General features: G+C 44.2%; 1 protein-coding gene across 1 annotated transcript in view; it reads right to left on the reverse strand.

The window, feature by feature from the left end:
* The window catches only part of LOC138783466 (NFX1-type zinc finger-containing protein 1-like), a 156,086-nt gene that overhangs the window by 11,123 nt on the left and 124,252 nt on the right, over positions 1-20,711 (reverse strand). Inside the window, exons 13-14 of the mRNA XM_069958189.1 lie at positions 14,828-15,081; positions 8,933-9,072 (exon numbers count right to left, since the gene is read on the reverse strand). Of these exons, the coding sequence (XP_069814290.1) occupies positions 8,933-9,072; positions 14,828-15,081 (394 nt within the window). The remainder of the gene's footprint in view (positions 1-8,932; positions 9,073-14,827; positions 15,082-20,711) is intronic.

Raw genomic sequence — 20,711 nt, forward strand, 5'->3', positions numbered from 1 at the left:
ATACTACAAATCAATTTCATAATTTAAATGTTTGGTCCACAGTAACATTCCCAGTGCTTAGCTTTGATATACATAACTACACTATGTGAACATACCTTAAAGTGACACTGTCACCCCCTTTTTGTATTTTGACTGCTCTCCACAGGTGTAAAAGGTAAATTTTACAGCTTTCATTACTTATTTTATATCAAACATCATGATGCTTGTTCTGGTAAAAAGTGGTTTTTATTATCTGTGGATGGGGATATGTGGGCGGGGCTTCGCTGCTTAAAGGGGTTGTCCGGCGCTAAAAAATTATTCACAGAATAACACACATTACAAAGTTATACAACTTTGTAATGTATGTTATGTCTGTGAATGGCCCCCTTCCCCGTGTCCCACCACCCCCACCCGTGTACCCGGAAGTGTGGTGCGCTATACTCACCTGTCACGTGCCGACCACGGTCTCCGATCCTCAGCAGTGACGTCTTCTTCGGGCAGCCGGCGGATCTTCCCGAGTGCCGGCTGCACAGTTATGCTCAGCCAATCGCGGCTGAGCTTCGGATGACGCTGCAGAGGGCGGCCGGCACTCGGGAAGATCCGCCGGCCGCCCGAAGAAGACGTCACTGCTGAGGATCGGAGACTGTGGTCGGCACGTGACAGGTTAGTATAGCGCACCACACTTCCGGGTACACGGGTGGGGGTGGTGGGACACGGGGAAGGGGGCCATTCACAGACATAACATACATTACAAAGTTGTATAACTTTGTAATGTGTGTTATTCTGTGAATAATTTTTTAGCGCCGGACAACCCCTTTAAGCACCACTTAGCCCTGCCCCATCCGTAAAGTCCCACCACTTAGCCCCGCCCCTCAGTGGGCATTGGTGTGGGTTAATCTAGGGGGTGGGGCCTAGATCTTTAGGATGACCCTTCCAATGGCCAAAGAGGGGGCGGGGCCTATGCAGTGATTATGTCACGGATGGGGCGGGGTTAAGTGGCACTTAAGGCGCAAAGTCCCTCCCACATATCCGGATCCACAGATGATAAAAAACACTTTTTACCAGAACAAGCACCATGATGTGTGATATAAAATAAGTAACGAAAGCTGTAAAATTTACACCTGTGGAGAGCAGTCAAAATGGAAAAAGGGGGTGACAGTCTCACTTTAAAGGGAATGTGTCTAAACCTACATTTTATTTTACTGATTAGGTAACATGATTTAGAAACATGCTTTACAGCAAGACTCATGGACATAAATGACTTAGAGTCTTGTTCCTTGTGATGAATGTGCAACATTACTAAGCGTGCTCTGTGACTTTGGAAGAGGTCATTCCACAGGGAGCTGCTACTGTCTCCTCTATATACAGCTGTCACATATTTAGGGCCGTCTTTCCCATTGGGCAGGGTAAGCGGCTGCCCGGGGGCCTATGACCCACGCTGTGCCCCCCTCTCCCCAGTACATTACAGGGCCGCACTGATGCTGCGCACTGCCCCACTCTCCTCTCCTCACATAAATAAGCTGCAGGGCCGGCCTGTGATGTGGGCGGCTAAAGCTCCCCCCTCCGTTAAGCCCCGCCCCCTGTGGACTGGTCCCATGTTCCTCCTGGCCCGGCACTTCCTGCCCCCAGCAGGCCTTGGGATGGTTATGTGTGGGGCCTCACAGCAGCTGCAGGAGATCAGCAGTGTGGAGAGCAGGAGGCTACAGGCTGCTAACCTCCAGCTACACAGTGGCCTCCAGCTACAGGGCTTCCTGACCATCCCCCTCCTGTCCTGGTGCTCCACTGCAGGAAATGTCAGGTACCTGGGGCTGTAGATAGCAGGGAGGTCGGGACAGAGAAGAGGGGGGAGTCTGCAGATCTGGGCTGAGAGAAGAAAACACACACACACACACACACCTCTACCCCTGTTCCCCCTATAGATGCCCCCTCTCCCCCAGGCTGCTTTGCCCCTGTCCACCTGTAGCTGATCTGTACCTCCCACGCTGCAATGTGCACCCCCCCCAGACTGCTGTGTTCTCCCCTTCAGGCTGCTGTGCCCCCACACACTAGAGGCTGCTGTACCCCCCCCCCCAGACTGCATGTATGGCCAGGTTTGCACTATGTAAAAACAAGCCTAACATGTGTTAAGATTATATATATATATATATATATATATATATATATATATATATACAGTGGTACCTTGGTTTAAGAGTAACTCGGTTTAAGAGCGTTTTGCAAGAAGAGCTCACAGTTTTTCAAAATTGTGACTTGGTTTAAGAGCATTGCTTTGGTTTAAGAGCTCCTGGTATTGGGTGGGAGCGTGAGTGGGGGAGGGGCATGGCCTGCATAGCGGGGTCTGCAGCACAGTACTCTGACCCAGGAAGTCTCTCTCACCTTCCAATTTATAGCAGATCCACTTCAGGCTGGGGCTTGCATCAGGGGACAGGACTGTGGGGTAATCTCTTTATAGCTTTAATCCCTCTCTCCCCGGACAGAGAGTGCTGCTATACTGTGTCCACATCTGCCCTGCTCATTCCTTCATGCTCCCTGCAGTCTCTATCAGTCCTTGTGTTTCCCATCCTCTCCATTCCTGCTATAATGTGCTTGCACTCACACTCCGCTATACACACTGCTGCTATAATGTGCTTGCACTCACACTCAGCTATACACACTGCTGCTATAATGTGCTTGCACTCACACTCAGCTATACACACTGCTGCTATAATGATTATAAAATGATTTTTGGGGTGTGGAACCAATTGTCTACATTTCAATGATTTCTTATGGGAAAATTTGCTTTGGTATAAGAGAGTTTTTTTCTGCTCCTGAGCATTGAAGGAGAAGAATGAACACCCCCCCCACACACACATATGCTGCAAAACTGCTCCAGATAGAAGGATACACACTCATACAGAACAATATGCATCCAGAACATATGCATACAGAACGATGCACACCCATACAGTACCATATACACCCATACAGAACCATACAGTACCATATACATCCATACAGAACCATACAGTACCATATTCACCCATACAGAACCATACAGTACCATATTCACCCATACAGAACCATACAGTGCAATATACACCCATACAGAACGATGCACACCCATACAGAACCATACAGTACAATATACACCCATACAGAACTATACAGTAAGTACAATATACACTCATACAGAACTATACAGTACAATATACACTCATACAGAACTATACAGTACAACATACACTCATACAGAACCATACAGTACAATATACACCCATACAGAACCATATAGAACTATGCACACCCATACAGAACCATACAGTACAATATATACACCCATACAGAACCATACAGTACAATATACACCCATACAGAATTATACAGTACAATATATACCCATACAGAACCATACAGTACAATTCACACCCATACAGTACAATATACACCCATACAGAACCATACAGTACAATATTCACTCATTCAGAACCATACAGTACAATGTAAACCCATACAGAACCATACAAAGCAATATACACCCATACAGAACCATACAGTACAGTATGCACCAATACAGAACCATACAGTGCAATATACACCCATACAGAACCATACAGTACAATATACACTCATACAGAACCATACAGTACAATATACACCCATACAGAGCCATACAGTACAATATACACCCATACAGAACCATACAGTACAATATACACCAATACAGAACCATACAGTGCAATATACACCCATACAGAACCATACAGTGCAATATACACTCATACAGAACCATACAGTACAGTATACACCCATACAGAACCATACAGTGCAATATACACCCATACAGAACCATACAGTACAATATACACTCATACAGAACCATACAGTACAATATACACCCATACAGAACCATACAGTGCAATATACACCCATACAGAACCATACAGTGCAATATACACTCATACAGAACCATACAGTACAATATACACCCATACAGAACCATACAATACAATATACACTCATACAGAACCATACAGTACAATATACACCCATACAGAACCATACAGTACACTATACACCCATACAGAACCATACAATACAATATACACTCATACAGAACCATACAGTACAATATACACCCATACAGAACCATACAAAGCAATATACACCCATACAGAACTATACAGTACAATATAGACCCATACAGAACCATACAGTACAATGTAAACCCATACAGAACCATACTAAGCAATATACACCCATACAGAACCATACAGTACAGTATACACCAATACAGAACCATACAGTGCAATATACACCCATACAGAACCATACAGTACAATATACACTCATACAGAACCATACAGTACAATATACACCCATACAGAGCCATACAGTACAATATACACCCATACAGAAACATACAGTACAATATACACCCATACAGAACCATACAAAGCAATATACACCCATACAGAACTATACAGTACAATATAGGCCCATACAGAACCATACAGTACAATGTAAACCCATAAAGAACCATACAAAGCAATATACACCCATACAGAACCATACAGTACAGTATACACCAATACAGAACTATACAGTACAATATACACCCATACAGAGCCATACAGTACAATATACACCCATACAGAGCCATACAGTACAATATACACTCATACAGAACCATACAGTACAATATACACCCATACAGAACCATACAGTACAATATACACCCATACAGAACCATACAGTACAATATACACCCATACAGAACCATACAGTACAATATACACCAATACAGAACCATACAGTGCAATATACACCCATACAGAACCATACAGTACAATATACACTCATACAGAACCATACAGTACAATATACACCCATACAGAACCATACAGTGCAATATACACCCATACAGAACCATACAGTACAATATACACCCATACAGAACCATACAGTACAATATACACCCATACAGAACCATACAGTGCAATATACACCCATACAGAACCATACAGTGCAATATACACTCATACAGAACCATACAGTACAATATACACCCATACAGAACCATACAGTACAATACACACCCATACAGAACAATATACACCCATACAGAACTATACAGTACAATATACACCCACATGGGGCTGCACAGCACAAGGTTAGAGGGGGGAGGGGGATGCGGGGACTTGATCTTGGGTCGGGGGGCCCAGTTTACAGCTGTGCCCAGGGGCACATAGTTTTGTTAAGACGGCCCTGCACATATTGCTGCAATACAGTACAAATCACTATACAGTAGCCTCCTCTTATCACCCCAGACAAAATAGTAACTCTCAGCTTAGTTTTAGCCCCAGTGGTGAGAATGAAAAATGCAAGATTTTAGGAGAAAGACTGAAGATTAGAAAAAAAAATGTCACCAAAAATTCTATAAAAATGCCCCCTATACTTACCTAATCCCGCCGGGTCCCGCTTCTGGAGGTGGTCGGGTGATGGAGATCTCAGACGCTGCAGCCCGGCACGCGCGCTGAGTCCAACGCTCATAGAGAATGACAGGAGAGTCCAGCGCTCCGTCATTCTCTATGAGCGTTGGACTCATCTCTCAGCGCGCGCACCGGGCTGCAGCGGCTGAGATCTTCATCACCCGACCACCTCCAGAAGCGGGACCCGGCGGGATTAGGTAAGTATAGGGGGCTCTAGCGGGAGGTCGGGAGCCTGTCACCCCGGCACGGGGGGTGACAGGTTCCCTTTAACATAAAAAATTTAAAGAGGATGTACCACCAGGTACATCCTCTTTAAGCTGAAGCCACTGATCAAATGGCGCCGGCACGCGGGAGCCGGGGCCGCGGTCTGTTTTCCGGACCGAGGCTGGGTTCCCGTGCACGGCACCGTTCTATGCACCGGAACCGGCCGGTGCTCAAGCACTGGAGGCTGGCCGGCCCGCCCCCAGTGGGAGGGAATTCCCTCCCCTGTATGACACGGCGCCCTTAGAATGAATGGAGCCGCGTCATACAGGGGAAGGAATTCCCTCCCACTGGAGGCGGGCCGGCCTACCTCCAGTGCTTGAGCACCGGCCATTTCCGGTGCATAGAATGGCGCCGTGCACGGGAACCGGGCCTCGGTCCGGAAAACGGACCGCGCCACCAGCTTCCCCGTGCCGGCGCCGTTCGACCCGTGGCTTCAGGTTAAAGAGTATGTACCTGGTGGAACATCCTCTTTAAGCAATAAGTCATTTTCTAAAGACATATAAAAACAACCTCTGTCCATATGCTCTACTGGGCATCACAGAGAAGGTTTACCCACTGGGGACCCCACTTCTATGAATCAGAACGGAAAGCATCCCTGTACGACCATTTTGTATTCTGGTGGACTAGAGCCATGTTTATTTTATGTCTACAGGAACGGCCATTCACTGGAATGACCACTCTGTAAGGGTAAGTGCACACTGAGGAAAACACACAGAGGACTTGGGGCGGATTCCACCACTCATCCCCGCACGCTCCCAGTTTACTCTCCGCTTCTGCCATAGACTCCATTCTATGGTCAGGCAGATTCTGCCATCTGCCCATAGATTTAAACCATCCATTCTTTAGGCGGAGGGTGGAATCTGCCTGACCATAGAATGGAGTCTATGGCACAGGTGGAAAGTGAAGCTGGATTACGCAGGGACAAGTGGTGGAATCTGCCGCAAGTCCTCCGCGTGTTTTCCTCAGTGCGCACATACCCCAATACTAAATTACCTGCCTATGACAATAAGAACTCCAGGCTGCAGGTCAGTTTGCTGGAGGTGCATTTAGAGCCGCACATCTTTTGCATTAAAGGGATTGCTCCCACCTCTGACAAAAATGTGTCTAACTTTGTCTCAGCCAAATAGCAACCATTCACAGCTTTGCTTTAAAGGGACTGTACCACCAGGCCCAGGCCAGGCCACCAGGCCCAGGCCGACCCACCCTTAGTGGGAGGAAACCTCTGCCCCTTTATGATAGGGTTCCATTGATTCTAATGGAGTCACGTTATGGAGGGGGCTACAGTTTCTTCCCACTAAGGGTGGATCGGCCCGCCTCCAGTGCTTCAGCCTGGGCCTGGTGGTACAGTCACTTTAAAAGGAAACTATCAGCAGGTTAAAGAAATTTAATCTGCTGTTGTCTCATTATAGTCCACAGGGAGCTGAGGATGAAGGCAAGTTCCGTTCTGCTCATATTCATTAGGAGAGATGGGCTGGATGGATCGATGCACTGTGGCTGAGTTGTTACATGTGTGTTTAGGATAAGGAAATTAGACTATGAATCCTAATCAGTAGCTGTCTTTGGCACCAAGCACCCCAAGCGATCGCTTGGGGCCCCCAACATCCAGGGGGGCCCCCACGTCCTGCTCTTGTGCTCAAGACCACTGGACAGGGCCGCTGCCCCGCTCGCTGCTGCGATCTGAACTGAAACTATGAGCACTCGTAATGAGCGCTCAAAGTTAAATGCAGCAGCACTGACAGGGCGGAAGCCATTGGCTCCCTTCCTGTCAGTCACTCTTGTGGCCACAGAAAGTGTTTTCCCTGCGGTCACAAGTGGCCACTTTGTCCTTGTGGTGCCGGCACTCCAGTGACATCACTGGAGCATCAGCGCCAGAACAAGGGGAGTGCAGCCTCTTGTTATCGCAGGGGAAACCCTTCCTGCGGCCACAAGAGTGAAGAGAAGAGGAGACGCCCGGACCCAGGTGAGTATAAGTGTTTGTTTTATTGTGTTATATACTATATGGAAGGGGGAGCACACAGGGATCTGTTTAACTGGGGTACAGCACAGCGGGGGAATATATAAATGGGGGGAGCAAACAGGGGGGTCTATATAAATAGGGGGAACACACAGGGGGGCTATATATAACTGGGGGAGCACACAGGGGGGCTATAGACTACTGTGGCTTCACAGAGGGGTCTATATACTACTGGGGACAGCATACAGGGGGTCTATATACAGTACTACTTGGGGCAGCAGAATGGGGTCTATATACAACTCGGGAAGCACACAGGAGATCTATATTCAAGTGGGGGAGCACACAGGCGGTCTATATACTACTGGGGGAGCACACAGGGGTCTATATACTACTGGTGGGGCACACAGAGGGTCTATATACAGCTGGGGGAATATACAGGGGGTCTATATACTACTGGTGAGGCACACGGGGTCTATATACTGCTGGGGGCAGCACACAGGAAGTCTATATATAACTGGGGGAGCACACAGGGGTCTGTATACTACTGGGGGCAGCACACAAGGGGTCTATATACTGCTGGAGGAGCACACAGGAGTCTATATACTACTGGGAAAGCACATAGAAGTCTATATAATACTGGTGGGGCACACAGGGGGTCTATATACTACTGGGGGAACCACACAGGGGGTTTATATACTACTGAAGTAGCACACAGGGGTCTATATCCAAGTGGGGGAGCACAGAGGAGGTCTATATACAAGTGGGGGAGCACACAGGGGGGCTAAATACCACTGAGGGAGCACACAGGGGGCTATATAGTAGTGGGGGAGCACACAGGGGGTATATACAACGGGGCACCACACAGTGGGTATGTACGACTGGGGGCAGCACACAGCGGGTCTATATACAATTAGGGCAGCACACAGGAGGTCTATATACTTCTGGGGGAGCACATGGGGGGCTATATATAACTGGGGGAACACACAGGGGTCTATATACTACTGGGGGCAGGACACAAGGAGTATATAATACTGGCGGTAGCGCACAAGAGGTATATACTACTGGGGGCAGCACACAGGGGTCTATTGTTGTGGAGTGCATGTCGAGGGGGGGGCAGACATAATTTCGCTTGGGGCCCCAGAAATGCCAAGACCGCCCCTGATCCTAATTGGTGCAGGGACTAATATGACAAATCTGTGTAGAGCACTGCAAAATATGTTGGCACCATAAAAGCAGCATAAATTAATGAATTAATTATTGAACAGACCTGTAAACGTCCCAGCGTTTTTTAAGGGGTAGCTGCCACAGATCCACTATCAGCTCGCATTCTTCTTCTTCCATGTCATTTGTCTTCTGAAGCTCATGCTTTATCTGATTTTTCAATTTCTTTTTTTCTTCTGGGGGTATCTGTGACAAATCATACATTTGTTGTGTTTTATACAAGTAACAGATTGGCCAATTTTTGGCTATGTTCTCACAACGCTCTCTTTTGGACAATTTATGACCACCTTTTTGGACGGCAGTCATTTAGGTGATTAAATATGGGCATATTCTGCAAATTATGGATGTAATTTGCATAATATATCCATATTTTGGGGCCAAAATTACAGCTGTTCATAAACGCGGCTGTAAAATGGCCAAAATAAATGTTGTGAGAACATAGCCTTTATTTATAATCAAAATAAATATCCCCTAAAAAATAGATAGTTTAATGTATGCCTCCAGTTACAAGCTTAAATTTAATTTATTACAAAGTAAAAGAGATGATTATCTATCTATCTATCTATCTATCTATCTATCTATCTATCTCGTGTATATATTGCAGCTTGTGTGCGCTGCATGGTGCTCATACAATGTTAGGCTATGTTCACACAACGTATCTTTTCGTAAAAGTACGGCCTTTGTTGCAATCGGCAACGACGGCCGTACTTTTTACAAATAGGTACGTTGCATAGCCTTCTTTGAGATCCCGGCCGGAGCGTATACAGCGGCCGTAGAAAACCATGTCAGTGCACACTGTGGAGTGAGCGGCTCCGGCCGCAAGCTTCATAGTGTGCTGTGGGGAGTTCTGATGCGGGCGAGCACGGATGCGCCCGCATCAGAAATCTGAGGCGTGAAAGATCATCCGGTTGGTGCTCACGGAACTCTTACGCCATGTGAACATGGCCTTATATTAGATAAGCTGAGTTAAGCAGATCAAATTATAACATCATAATGATGTAAGACACAACTGCCCAAAATTAAGCTGCTATCATAAAGAAGGTGGAAGAGGCTGCTGGGTGTAGCCTGTCTAGAACAAGGGAATGTTTGTTGCTGTAAGCATATCTGCATTGCAGGACCCTGAAATGTGCTGCAAAAAACACTAGAACTAGTGGAGAATGGAAAGAGTGGGGAGTATGAGCAGTCAATAGCCAACTGTACCTCCCATAGGAAAAAAAATACAAAACATTTTCATTACTCAGAATTTATTTTCTATAAATCAGTTATATTAGATAAATTGTTGCTGATATTTTTAGCAACATTACTAAAAGTCAATGTGGAAGTCTTGTCATTTTGTTCATTTGCACATTTATAAATGAGATTAAAAGGGTACCCCGGTAAATTTTTTTTCTTTTAAATAAACTGGATTCAGAAAGTTATACAGATTTGTAATTTACTTCTATTTAAAAATCTCAAAGTTTCCAACACTTATCCAGTGTGACACAGTGCTCCCTGCTGCCTCCTCTCTCCGAGACAGGAACTGTCCAAAGCAGAAGTAAATCTCCATAGAAAATCTTTCCTGCTTTGGAAAATTCCTGTCATGGAAAAAGTGTCAGCAGAGAACACTGTGTCAGATTGGAAAGAAAACACCACTTTCTGCAGGACATGCAGCAACTGATAAATACTGGAAGTACCAGAAGATTTCTAAATAGAAGTAAATTACAAATCTAAATAATTTCCTGACACCAGTTGATTTGAAAGAAAAAAATACTCACCAATACCTCTTTAATGATCTATACGTGTGTGTGTATATATATATGTTCCTGCAGTTAAAAAAAGAAGTGAAAAAAGGTTTTTAAAAATCTTTATATAATAAACCCCCAATAAAAGTTTAAATTACCTTTTTTCCCATTGCAAAAAAAAAAAAAAGAAAAAAAATGTATATATTGTATATATAAATGTTTATATATGTATTATATATCGAAGCAGTGATTTTCTATGGACGTCATCTCTTCTCATTTACATATTGCGCGTGCAGAACGTCGGGCGGCAATTTCTCTGCGGCTTCTGGAGTGGGACTTGCAGGATGAGGTAATTATCCAGGGCTCCACTGGGGGGGTCGGGCGGGCTCTTCCCTCAGGTGACAGGTTCCCTTTAAAGAGACTCTGTACCCACAATCTGTCCCCCCCAAAACACTTGTGCCTTCACATAGCTGCTTTTAATCCAAGATCTGTCCTGGGGTCCGTTCGGCAGGTGATGCAGTTATTGTCCTAAAAAACAACTTTTGAACTTGCAGCCCCGTGCCAAACTGCCATGGCCTAGAGTGTGTGTGCCCTAACTTTGCACCACCCCTCTGTCCCTCCTCCCCACCCTCTTCATCATTAGGAATGCCACTGGAATATTTTCCCCTGTCTGAACACTGCACAGGCGCCTTAACGATCCAGCCCATGTTCTGTATTCACACAGCTGATGAATATTAGACAATCTGCCTGGAGCATTCCTAATGATGAGGAGGGCGGGGAGGAGGGACAGAGAGGGTGTGCCAGTCTAATGCATATACAAACTAAGCCCCGGCTGTTGGGCACGGGGCTGCCAGTTTAAAAATAGTTTTTTAGGACAATAACTGCATCACCTGCCGAACGGACCCCAGGACAGATCTTGGATTAAAAGCAGCTATCCGAAGGTACAAGCGGTTTGGGCGGGTCAAATTGTGGGTACAGAGTCGCTTTAAATCTCCTCACATACACGACTCTCAAAATGTGGTGACATATAAACAAGAAATACTCCCTCTCGCCTCCCCATCCCCTCGTACACCACTAAGATACTTAAAACAATGGGAGAGATTTATCAAACTGGTGTAAAGTAGAATTGTCTTCGTTGCCCCTAGCAACCAATCAGATTCCACTTTTCATTCCTCACAGATTCTTTGAAAAATGAAAAGTGGAATCTGATTGGTTGCTAGGGGCAACTAAGACAATTCTACTTTACACAAGTTTGATAAATCTCCACCAATATCTTTCCCCAGACGCTCTGTGCGGCCCTTTCTGGCGTAACATCCCTGTTAGGGTATATTCACATCTCGTTTTTTGTCCTCAAGTCGGGCTACACGTCAGGAATCAGTGTAATCATGTGATGGCCACATTGACTTAAATGAGCAGGACGGAGTCATTATGTGACTGTGTTCTGCTCATTTGCGGGACGTACACAGCTTTTGTGCAGGACTCAAAAGCGTGGTCGACTACTGTTCGTGTCTCTTCGTGTACTAAGGCTGGGTTTACATATATAAGTTTGCATCAGTGTCAGTTTTTTTCTTAAAACTGACCACAACTGATGTCACAACTGATGCCAAAAGTGCATGAGTTGTCATCAGTTTTTCTATCCTTTTTTCATTAAAAAAACATAATTTTCCATCAGTTGCCATCAATTGCCATCAGTTGTCACAAGTTGCTCTCATCAGTTGGCATTTTTTTCCCCTGTATGTTTTCCTGTCATTTTCAATGGGATATGCGGGGGACGCACCGACGGTCCGGCGATGCGGCGGCCACTACTTCCCCGCCGCATGTTTTGAACGGTCCCATTCAAAAGAATGGTATCAGTTCAATGATGCGTTTCCCTCCGGCGCTTTTCTCACGCAGCGACACTTAAGTGTAAACCAGGCCTAACTTTTGGCCTACTGCTTTGGCACAAAAAGCTTGACTTTCTCCAAACACATGATCTCAGCATGCCCATAAAACACTTTCTCTCCACCCCTACACTTAGAAGAACGCCTACAAATTTTGAGACCTTTATGCTACTTAAACAACTGTTATCAAAACCGTTTTCCAAGCTGCACTCGTTCCTTCTCACCCTGGATTTACCAAGCAAACCCAGCTTCCTATTTGCGTGAGAAGACGAGCTTGGTACTTTAACCCCACATGACTCACAAATTCACATGGGTTCGCTAATTCTATTACCACTTGAAATTCATATAAAGTCCAGAGTAGGTGGTACAAAACTTTTCAACAACTTTTTCAGTGGGGTTTAACTAATAACATGTGTTGGAGATGCAAAAGTGACAGAGGAACTCTCTCACACATATGTTGGTACTTCCCCCGTATTAAACTTTCTTGGAATGCTGTGGAAAAAGAAATACAGATGTGTAATGCACACATCAGTCTGTCGCCGCAATTGATTCTCCTATGTTTAGCACCCCCACACATGGTGTTAACCAAGAACTGACTCTTAGTGCACCTTACAGTGGCTAAACTCCTCATTCCGAACTTATGGAACCAAACTTCCTCCTACGTTACAGGAGTGGCATCATAAAATAAATTAAATTCGCACCATGGAGGAAATGATTGGTTGTACGAACAGAATGCATACTTGTCAGGAATCTGCAGTGCCTGGTGTGAACTGGGCCTGATGTTTGCTTTTGTGTGCCACACCCGATTGCTTCTCAGCTTCTGGCAATGCAGTGTTAAGCTTTTGGACTTGATTATGCACCTGTCTTGTCTCTGTGATTGACAGGTTTCTCTGCCTGTCTGTAACCTGGTAGATCAGAGCGCCGGTCCAATGGGGATCCGGACCGGGCTCTTGGTCAGCATAAAACAAAGCTGAGGCAGAGTCCCTAGCGCTGGCTATTAGGTTAACTCCCTGGTCCCAGATTCTCTGTCTTCTCCTGCGATCCCCGTTCCTAATCCCTCTGTTTTGCTCGACTTGTTATCTGACCTCCTGCCTGACTTTTTGACTATCCGATTGTTTACTGATTCTATACTGAGCTGCCTGTTTGGATTTGACCCGGCCTGTTTGACTATTCTTTTGTGCTTGTTTGTCCGTCTTGTTCCATGTGCACATATTTAGCGTAGGGAACGTCTACGTGGTTGTCCACGACCGCCTAGGGCCGACTGAGGCAAGTAGGCAGGGGCAGTGGGTGGGTTCAGACCTAGGGCCCACTGTCTTGTCGTATCTGTACCTCCCTGTCCTGACAATGCTAAGTTCTAAAAAATATGGGCACCTTGGTTGCGCTATAAATCAACCTTGCCCATTTCGCCTGATTCGAACTGACCGCTCCAGGCATCCTTTCCCCTCTCAGTCAATTGCAGTGACTTTTAAAAAATCTTTTCCAGTAATGTATCCACTGCAGGACTGTGCTGCTCTGGTCCTCCCCTCCTTTTCCGTTTACCCTCTCCTTGTTCCCCTTTACCCCATCATTACTTCTAAGTTTATCTGTCTGTTATACTTGTGGTCTCTCATACATGGGAGGAACATATTTCCCCCCTCCCCAAAAAAACTACCTTTAGATGCTTGTACCTTATTTATGACAACAATGTTATAGTTTATCATACTACTATCATACATGATTCACATGTTCATAAGATGTCTGTTATTTTGTTTGGCTTAAAAAATTTAAATAAAGAATGTTAAAAAAAAAAAAAAAAAAAAAGACACCCCTACCATCTCTGTAGGTGGAAAAGTGTTTTGGCTCTTAGAAGGCGAGGAGAGCGCTACTTCATAGTGACCTGGACTTCAGTGCATAAATGACGTTTGGTCATGAAGGGGTTAAAAAAATTATGGTGATCTTTTGGGATTATGTCATTTTGAATCCCAAGAAAATCCTTGTTGTCAAATAAAATATTTATGTAAATACAATCATTTAGCAATCTAGCCTCCTTTTCCTGATATACTCACTGTTGGCAGCTCATTGTCTAGGTTACCGACCACTGTATGTATATATATATATATATATATATATATAATATATATATTTTTTTTTTTTTAAATATATAAATACATATATTATACCTCTATATATCAGCCAGATTACTGCTTTTACAGCAGAGTGGTTGTTGGTAACTTAGACAATGAGCTGTCAACAATAGGAGGAAAAGAGCAGACAGGAGGCAAGTTTGCTAAATAAATGTATTTGAAAAAAATGTAACTTGAGATAGGAATACCCCCTCAATACAGGTATAGATTTCTTTACCTGCCAGCCATCTTTATCATCTAGTTCTTTATTAGTTTTATGGTCTTCATTTTCCTGCTCATTAAGTAGAAATGCAAAATATTCTTTCTTTGCTAATTCTGCTAATGCGTGCTGGCGAGCCCTTCTGATTTGATGTCTAATGTCATCATCTTCTTCAATCATTCGCTCAGCTTCAGCTTGTTCAGCTTCATCAATTATTTTTATAAACCTATCACCTGCAGTGTCCATAACCATGGAATCTCCAGTGAGTTCATCTAAAAGAATGAGAAAACATGGTTATAATATTAAAAACAGTAGAACAAGTGTAACTATCTCATGTGTAAAGGGATCACTTATAGGGATTCCAGTCAATATTATCTTCTGATATGACATAGATAAATGCTGGTAAAGTTGGAAAAATCTTAAATTTAATGCTGCTGCAAGAGGATGACGTTATTAGCAAGGCACACTCACATAATAGTGGGTAGTAAATTGGAAGCATAGAATGACAGCTTTATTGTTTTCTTTGCACAGGTAAAATAAGTAAGTCTGCCTCTTTGAGCCCCGCAGCATCAAAATATATTCCTGAGTTCCTAGTAAACTGGGGGATTTGGACCATGTACTTCTTGGGGGTTGACCATGTGGGGTCAAAAGACTAAAGGGGTGGCAGTCCCTGAGCACCTTTTCTGGGGTTCTTACAGGGGACTGTAATCCCCCCTAGCAGATTTTGGGCCCTACTACAGCAACAGATTATCTGACAGATTTTTTTAAACCAAAGCCAGCAATGGATTTGAGAAGAGGAGAAATCTCAGTCTTTCCTTTATTACCTGTTCTCTGTTTATAGCCCTGGCTTTGGCTCAAAAAAATCTGTCAGATAATCTGTGGTGTAATATTATCTGACAGATTATCTGCCAAAGATTTGAAGCCAAAGCCAGGAACAGACTATAAACAGAGATCAGGTCATAAAGGAAATCCTGAGATTTCTCCTCTTTTCAAATCCATTCCTGGCTTTGGCTTCAAATCTTTGGCAGATAATCTGTCAGATAATCTTTCTGTGTAAATGGCCCCATAGGGTCCTATTCCACGGGCCGTGGAGGGCCCGATCAACGATGTAAACTAGCTCGTTTACTGGGCCTATTCCACGGCCCAATGATCGTTGAGCGAGGGCTGCAAGGACATCGTTACCGATGTCCTTGCAGCCCTTGCAGCATCATACATTACCTGTCAGGTCTTCTTCTCCGCGCTGTTTTCATGCCCGGGTCCCGCACGCTCTATCTTCAGAATGGCCGGTCAGCTGACAGGCCACACCCAGCCAATCACAGGCCGCAGCGGTCCCGGCCTGTGATTGGCTGAGCGCTCCGTCAGCTGACCGGCCATTCTGAAGATAAAGCGCGCGGGACCCGGGGATGAAGACAGCGCGGAGGAGAAGACCTCACAGGTAATGTATGATGCTGCTGCTTGTCAAATCGTCGGTCGCCCGCCGCGCACCGCTATTCAACCGTAGCGATGCGCGGTGGGGGAACGATGATTTTAGGTCTGGCCCTAAATGAACGATCAGCCGATGACACGATCTATTTCACCGAACGATAATTGGCCGAATCGGGCCAAATGGGGTCGATCCGGCCGATTATCGTTACTGTGGAATAGGGCCCTTAGTATCACGGGCAAGTATGGCTAATAAGTCCTCAGTAGTAAACATTCTGCAGGCTATAGTGAAAATTAACTTCAGCTGTAAGAACTTCTAACAAACATTTTCAGTAACTGCTTCTTCTGCCTCTCAATTGTAATCTTTGTTGCCCATTCTTCATATGCAAAAGTTTTTAGCCCAGTGATGCTGTGCTGCAACTGCCTTCTTTATATCCCACCAAAGATTTTTTATTACATTTAAATCTGGTGTCTGAGATGGTAGATGAAGAAAATTTGAGAGTCTTTCTCCCAACTTGACTTGACTTAGGGCCTTATTCCACTGGACGATTATCGTTAAATCGTTCGAATCTAAACGATAATCGTTTGGTTGAAATGCAATTAACGATTAACGACCGAACGAGAAATCGTTGATCGCTTTATAAGACCTGGACCTCTTTTTATCGTTGCTCATTCGCATTGAATAAGATATTGTTCGGTCGTTCGCAATAGATACGAATGCAATAGTGAAGAAAAACTATCGCAAATACGTCATAAGTAACGATTATTGTTCCATGGAAATGAGTGAACGTTTTCAGGTCTTTCGCAATAGCAGTCGTTTGAGATCGTTAACTATTAACGATTATGCGAACGATAATCGTCCGGTGGAATAGGGCCCTTACAGGTGTGCTTGGGTTCAATGTCTTTCTGGAAATTCAATTAATCACCAAGGTTTAATATTTTAATTGAAGGCATCATGTCCCTGTTTTAAGTGTACCTGTTTTTATAACTTTTAAAGCAGTAGATATGATATAAAGCAAATTTACATTCATTATAATAATTATTATTATTATTTAAGTTATCATGGAAAACACAGCACTTGTGTTTTTAGAGAATCTAACACAGGAAGTCAGTGTTTCCCAGGCCATCTGAGCGCTCACAGAGAAGGCAGTCACGAGATTGGTGAACACAACGAGGGAGATTTATCAAACAGTGTTAAGAAGAATTGTCCTAGTTGCCCCTAGCAACCAATCAGATCCCACCTTTCATTTTCCAAAGAATGTAAGGAATGAAAAATGGTTGCTAGGGGCAACTAGGACAATTCTACTTTACACCAGTTTGATAATTCTCCCCCATTGTGCCGTGACTCCGTACTGGTCAGACTTCATTTGTTTAGACCTTTAAGGACATGGCCCATTTTCGTTTTTACGTTTTCGTTTTTTTCTCCTTGTGTTTAAAAGGTCATAGCACTTGCATTTTTCCACCTAGAAACCCACATGACCCCTTATTTTTTTGCGTCACTAATTGTACTTTGCAATTACAGGCTGAATTTTTGCATAAAGTACACTGCGAAACCAGAAAAAAATTCAAAGTGTGGTGAAATTGAAAAAAAAAAAACGCATTTCTTTTATTTGGGGGAAATGTGTTTTTACGCCATTCGCCCTGGGGTAAAACTGACTTGTTATGCATGTTCCTCAAGTCGTTACGATTAAAACGATATATAACATGTATAACTTATATTGTATCTGATGGCCTGTAAAAAATTCAAACCGTTGTTAACCAATATACGTCACTTAAAATCGCTCCATTCCCAGGCTTATAGCGCTTTTATCCTTTGGTCTATGGGGCTGTGCGAGGTGTCATTTTTTGCGCCATGATGTGATCTTTCTATCGGTACCTTGATTGCGCATATACGACTTTTTGATCGCTTTATATTACATTTTTCTGGATTTGATGCGACCAAAAATGCGCAATTTTGCACTTTGGGATTTTTTTTGCGCTGACGCCGTTTACCGTACGAGATCAGGAATGTGATTAATTAATAGTTCGGGCGATTACGCACGCGGCGATAGCAAACATGTTTATTTATTTATTTATTTGTTTACTTTTATTTAAAACCTGGGAAAAGGGGGGTGATTCAGACTTTATTAGGGGAGGGGGCTTTTTACTATTAACAACACTTTATTTTATTTTTTTACACATATACTAGAAGCCCCCCTGGGGGACTTCTAGTATATACACTTGGATCTCTCATTGAGATCTCTGCAGCATAGATATGCTGCAGAGATCCATGAGATCGGCACTCGTTTGCTTTCGGCTGCTGCAGCCGAAAACGAACGAGTGCCGAGCCGAGGACGGCGCCATCTTGGACGCGTCCCCGGCCGGCATCAGTAACAGAGATCGCTCCTCCGGGACAAGGTCCCGGAGGAGCGATCTCCCCCACTAGACCCCAGGGAAACGTTGCCTCCGGTAATCGGAGGCAGCTATCAACTTTGACAGCTGCCTCCGATTAGCTAATTAGCGGGCACGGCGATTAGACCGTGCCCGCTAATAGCAGCGGTCCCGGGCTACTCGCGGCACCCGGGATCGCGGCACTTCAAAGCGGGGCCGCCGCGTGGCCCCGCTTTGAGGTGCAAGTGAGGACATATGACGTACGCATACGTCCTATGTCCTTAAAGAGTCACTGTCGTATTTTTTTTTTTTGCAGAAATCAATAGTCCAGGCGATTTTAAGAAACTTTGTAATTGGGTTTATTAGCCAAATCTGCCATTATCTGCATGTAAAAAGCCTTTTCCCAGGTCCCCCCCTCCTTCCTCTTTTTCATCCACTCTGAAAAATCTGAAAATTGTGACTTGTTGCAGGAGACGTCCCCTGTCTGTTCTAGGGAGAGGGGAGGGGGGAGGAGGAAGGAGGGAGTTAGCCGGCAGCAGAAAGCAGATAACAGAGGATTACAGGCACGGAGCTGGGTGACAGCTGTAATCCGAGCTCAGACAGGTCACTGGTGATGTCACAGGAGATACAGGGTGAGGGATTTGTAGATTAACTCTTTGTTGTCCTGTTTTGGTCTTTTCTTTAGCTCTCTCCATAGGAGAACAATGAAGACAGGGGGGAGAGCTTCAAACTGCTTTTTCATGATAAAAATGCATTTTTCGGATAATAAACCCAATTACAAAGTTTCTTAAAATCGCCTGGACTATTGATTTCTGCAAAAAAAAATTTCACGACAGTGACACTTTAAGAGGTTAGTTTCCTTTTTTTTTTATTTTTTTTTTTTAAACAGTCTCTTTTTCCCTGCCTTCAGGAGACTAGAGCTGGATTTCTGGTAAGTTCAGCTTTGTTTTACAGCATGATAACAAGAAGAAAAAAAATGTATATTGCAAACTTGCTTTATATTACACATACTGTTGATTTACATTTTGAGGCTGGGTTCACACTATGTATATTTGAGGCTGTATTTGGTCCTCATGTCAGGTCCTCATAGCAACCAAAACCAGGAGTGGATTGGAAACACAGAAAGGCTCTGTCCACACAATGTTGAAATTGAGTGGATGGCCGCCATATAACGGTAAATAACTTCCATTATTTCAATATAACAGCCGTTGTTTTAAAATAACAGCAAATATTTGACGGCCATCCACTCAATTACAACATTATGTGAACAGAGCCTCACATCATCAATGACTTCCCTCCATGCTAGACTGTGGGGACTCTTTTTCCCACTAACAAACAATGGAGAGGTCTGTAGTTTTTTTTGAAGGTGCACTTTAACTGTGTGAGACAGAATTTATAAAAATGAAATTCGAGAAAATCACTTTCAAATAATTATTCAACATTTTATTGTATGAAATTAGGGCTTGATTTAATTTTTCTTTTTTTTTGCTAGATAGAAATTTTTTCTCTTTGCAGGCACCTCTAATACTATTTTAATGGTAAGGAAAAAACTGCATTGCTTCACACAGTAACAGTGCCTCCAGATAAGCAATTATGCCCAATATGTGTCTCCAAATAGTGGACATGCCACAAATAGAAGTTAGGCCCCTCTCTACCTCTATATAGTAGTTGGGTCCTCTCTGTACATCCATGTAAGTAGCCTCTCCCTCCCCCCAGTAAGTAGTATCTCCTATATAGCTATACCAAATGTAGGTAGCCCATCTAGTAGACAGCCCACTGTAGTAAGCACCCCCTGTAGGTAACCCCCTGTAGGTAAGTCTCCCCATACACAATATGGCTTTGTTCACCCAACTTAAAGCGACTGTACCCACAATCTGACCCCCCCCCCCCCAAAACCACGTGTACCTTCAGATAGCGGCTTTTAATCCAAGATCGGTCCTGGGGTCCGTTTGGCAGGTGATACAGTTATTGTCCTAAAAAACAACTTTTAAACTTGCTGCCCTGTGCCCAACGGGAGTGTCTGTGTCCTAACTTTGCACCACCCCTCCGTCTCTCTTCCCCACCCTCTTCATTATTAGGAATGCCAATGGAACATTTTCACCTGTCTGAA

This window comes from Dendropsophus ebraccatus, chromosome 2, assembly GCF_027789765.1.
Source record: "Dendropsophus ebraccatus isolate aDenEbr1 chromosome 2, aDenEbr1.pat, whole genome shotgun sequence".
Taxonomy (NCBI): domain Eukaryota; kingdom Metazoa; phylum Chordata; class Amphibia; order Anura; family Hylidae; genus Dendropsophus; species Dendropsophus ebraccatus.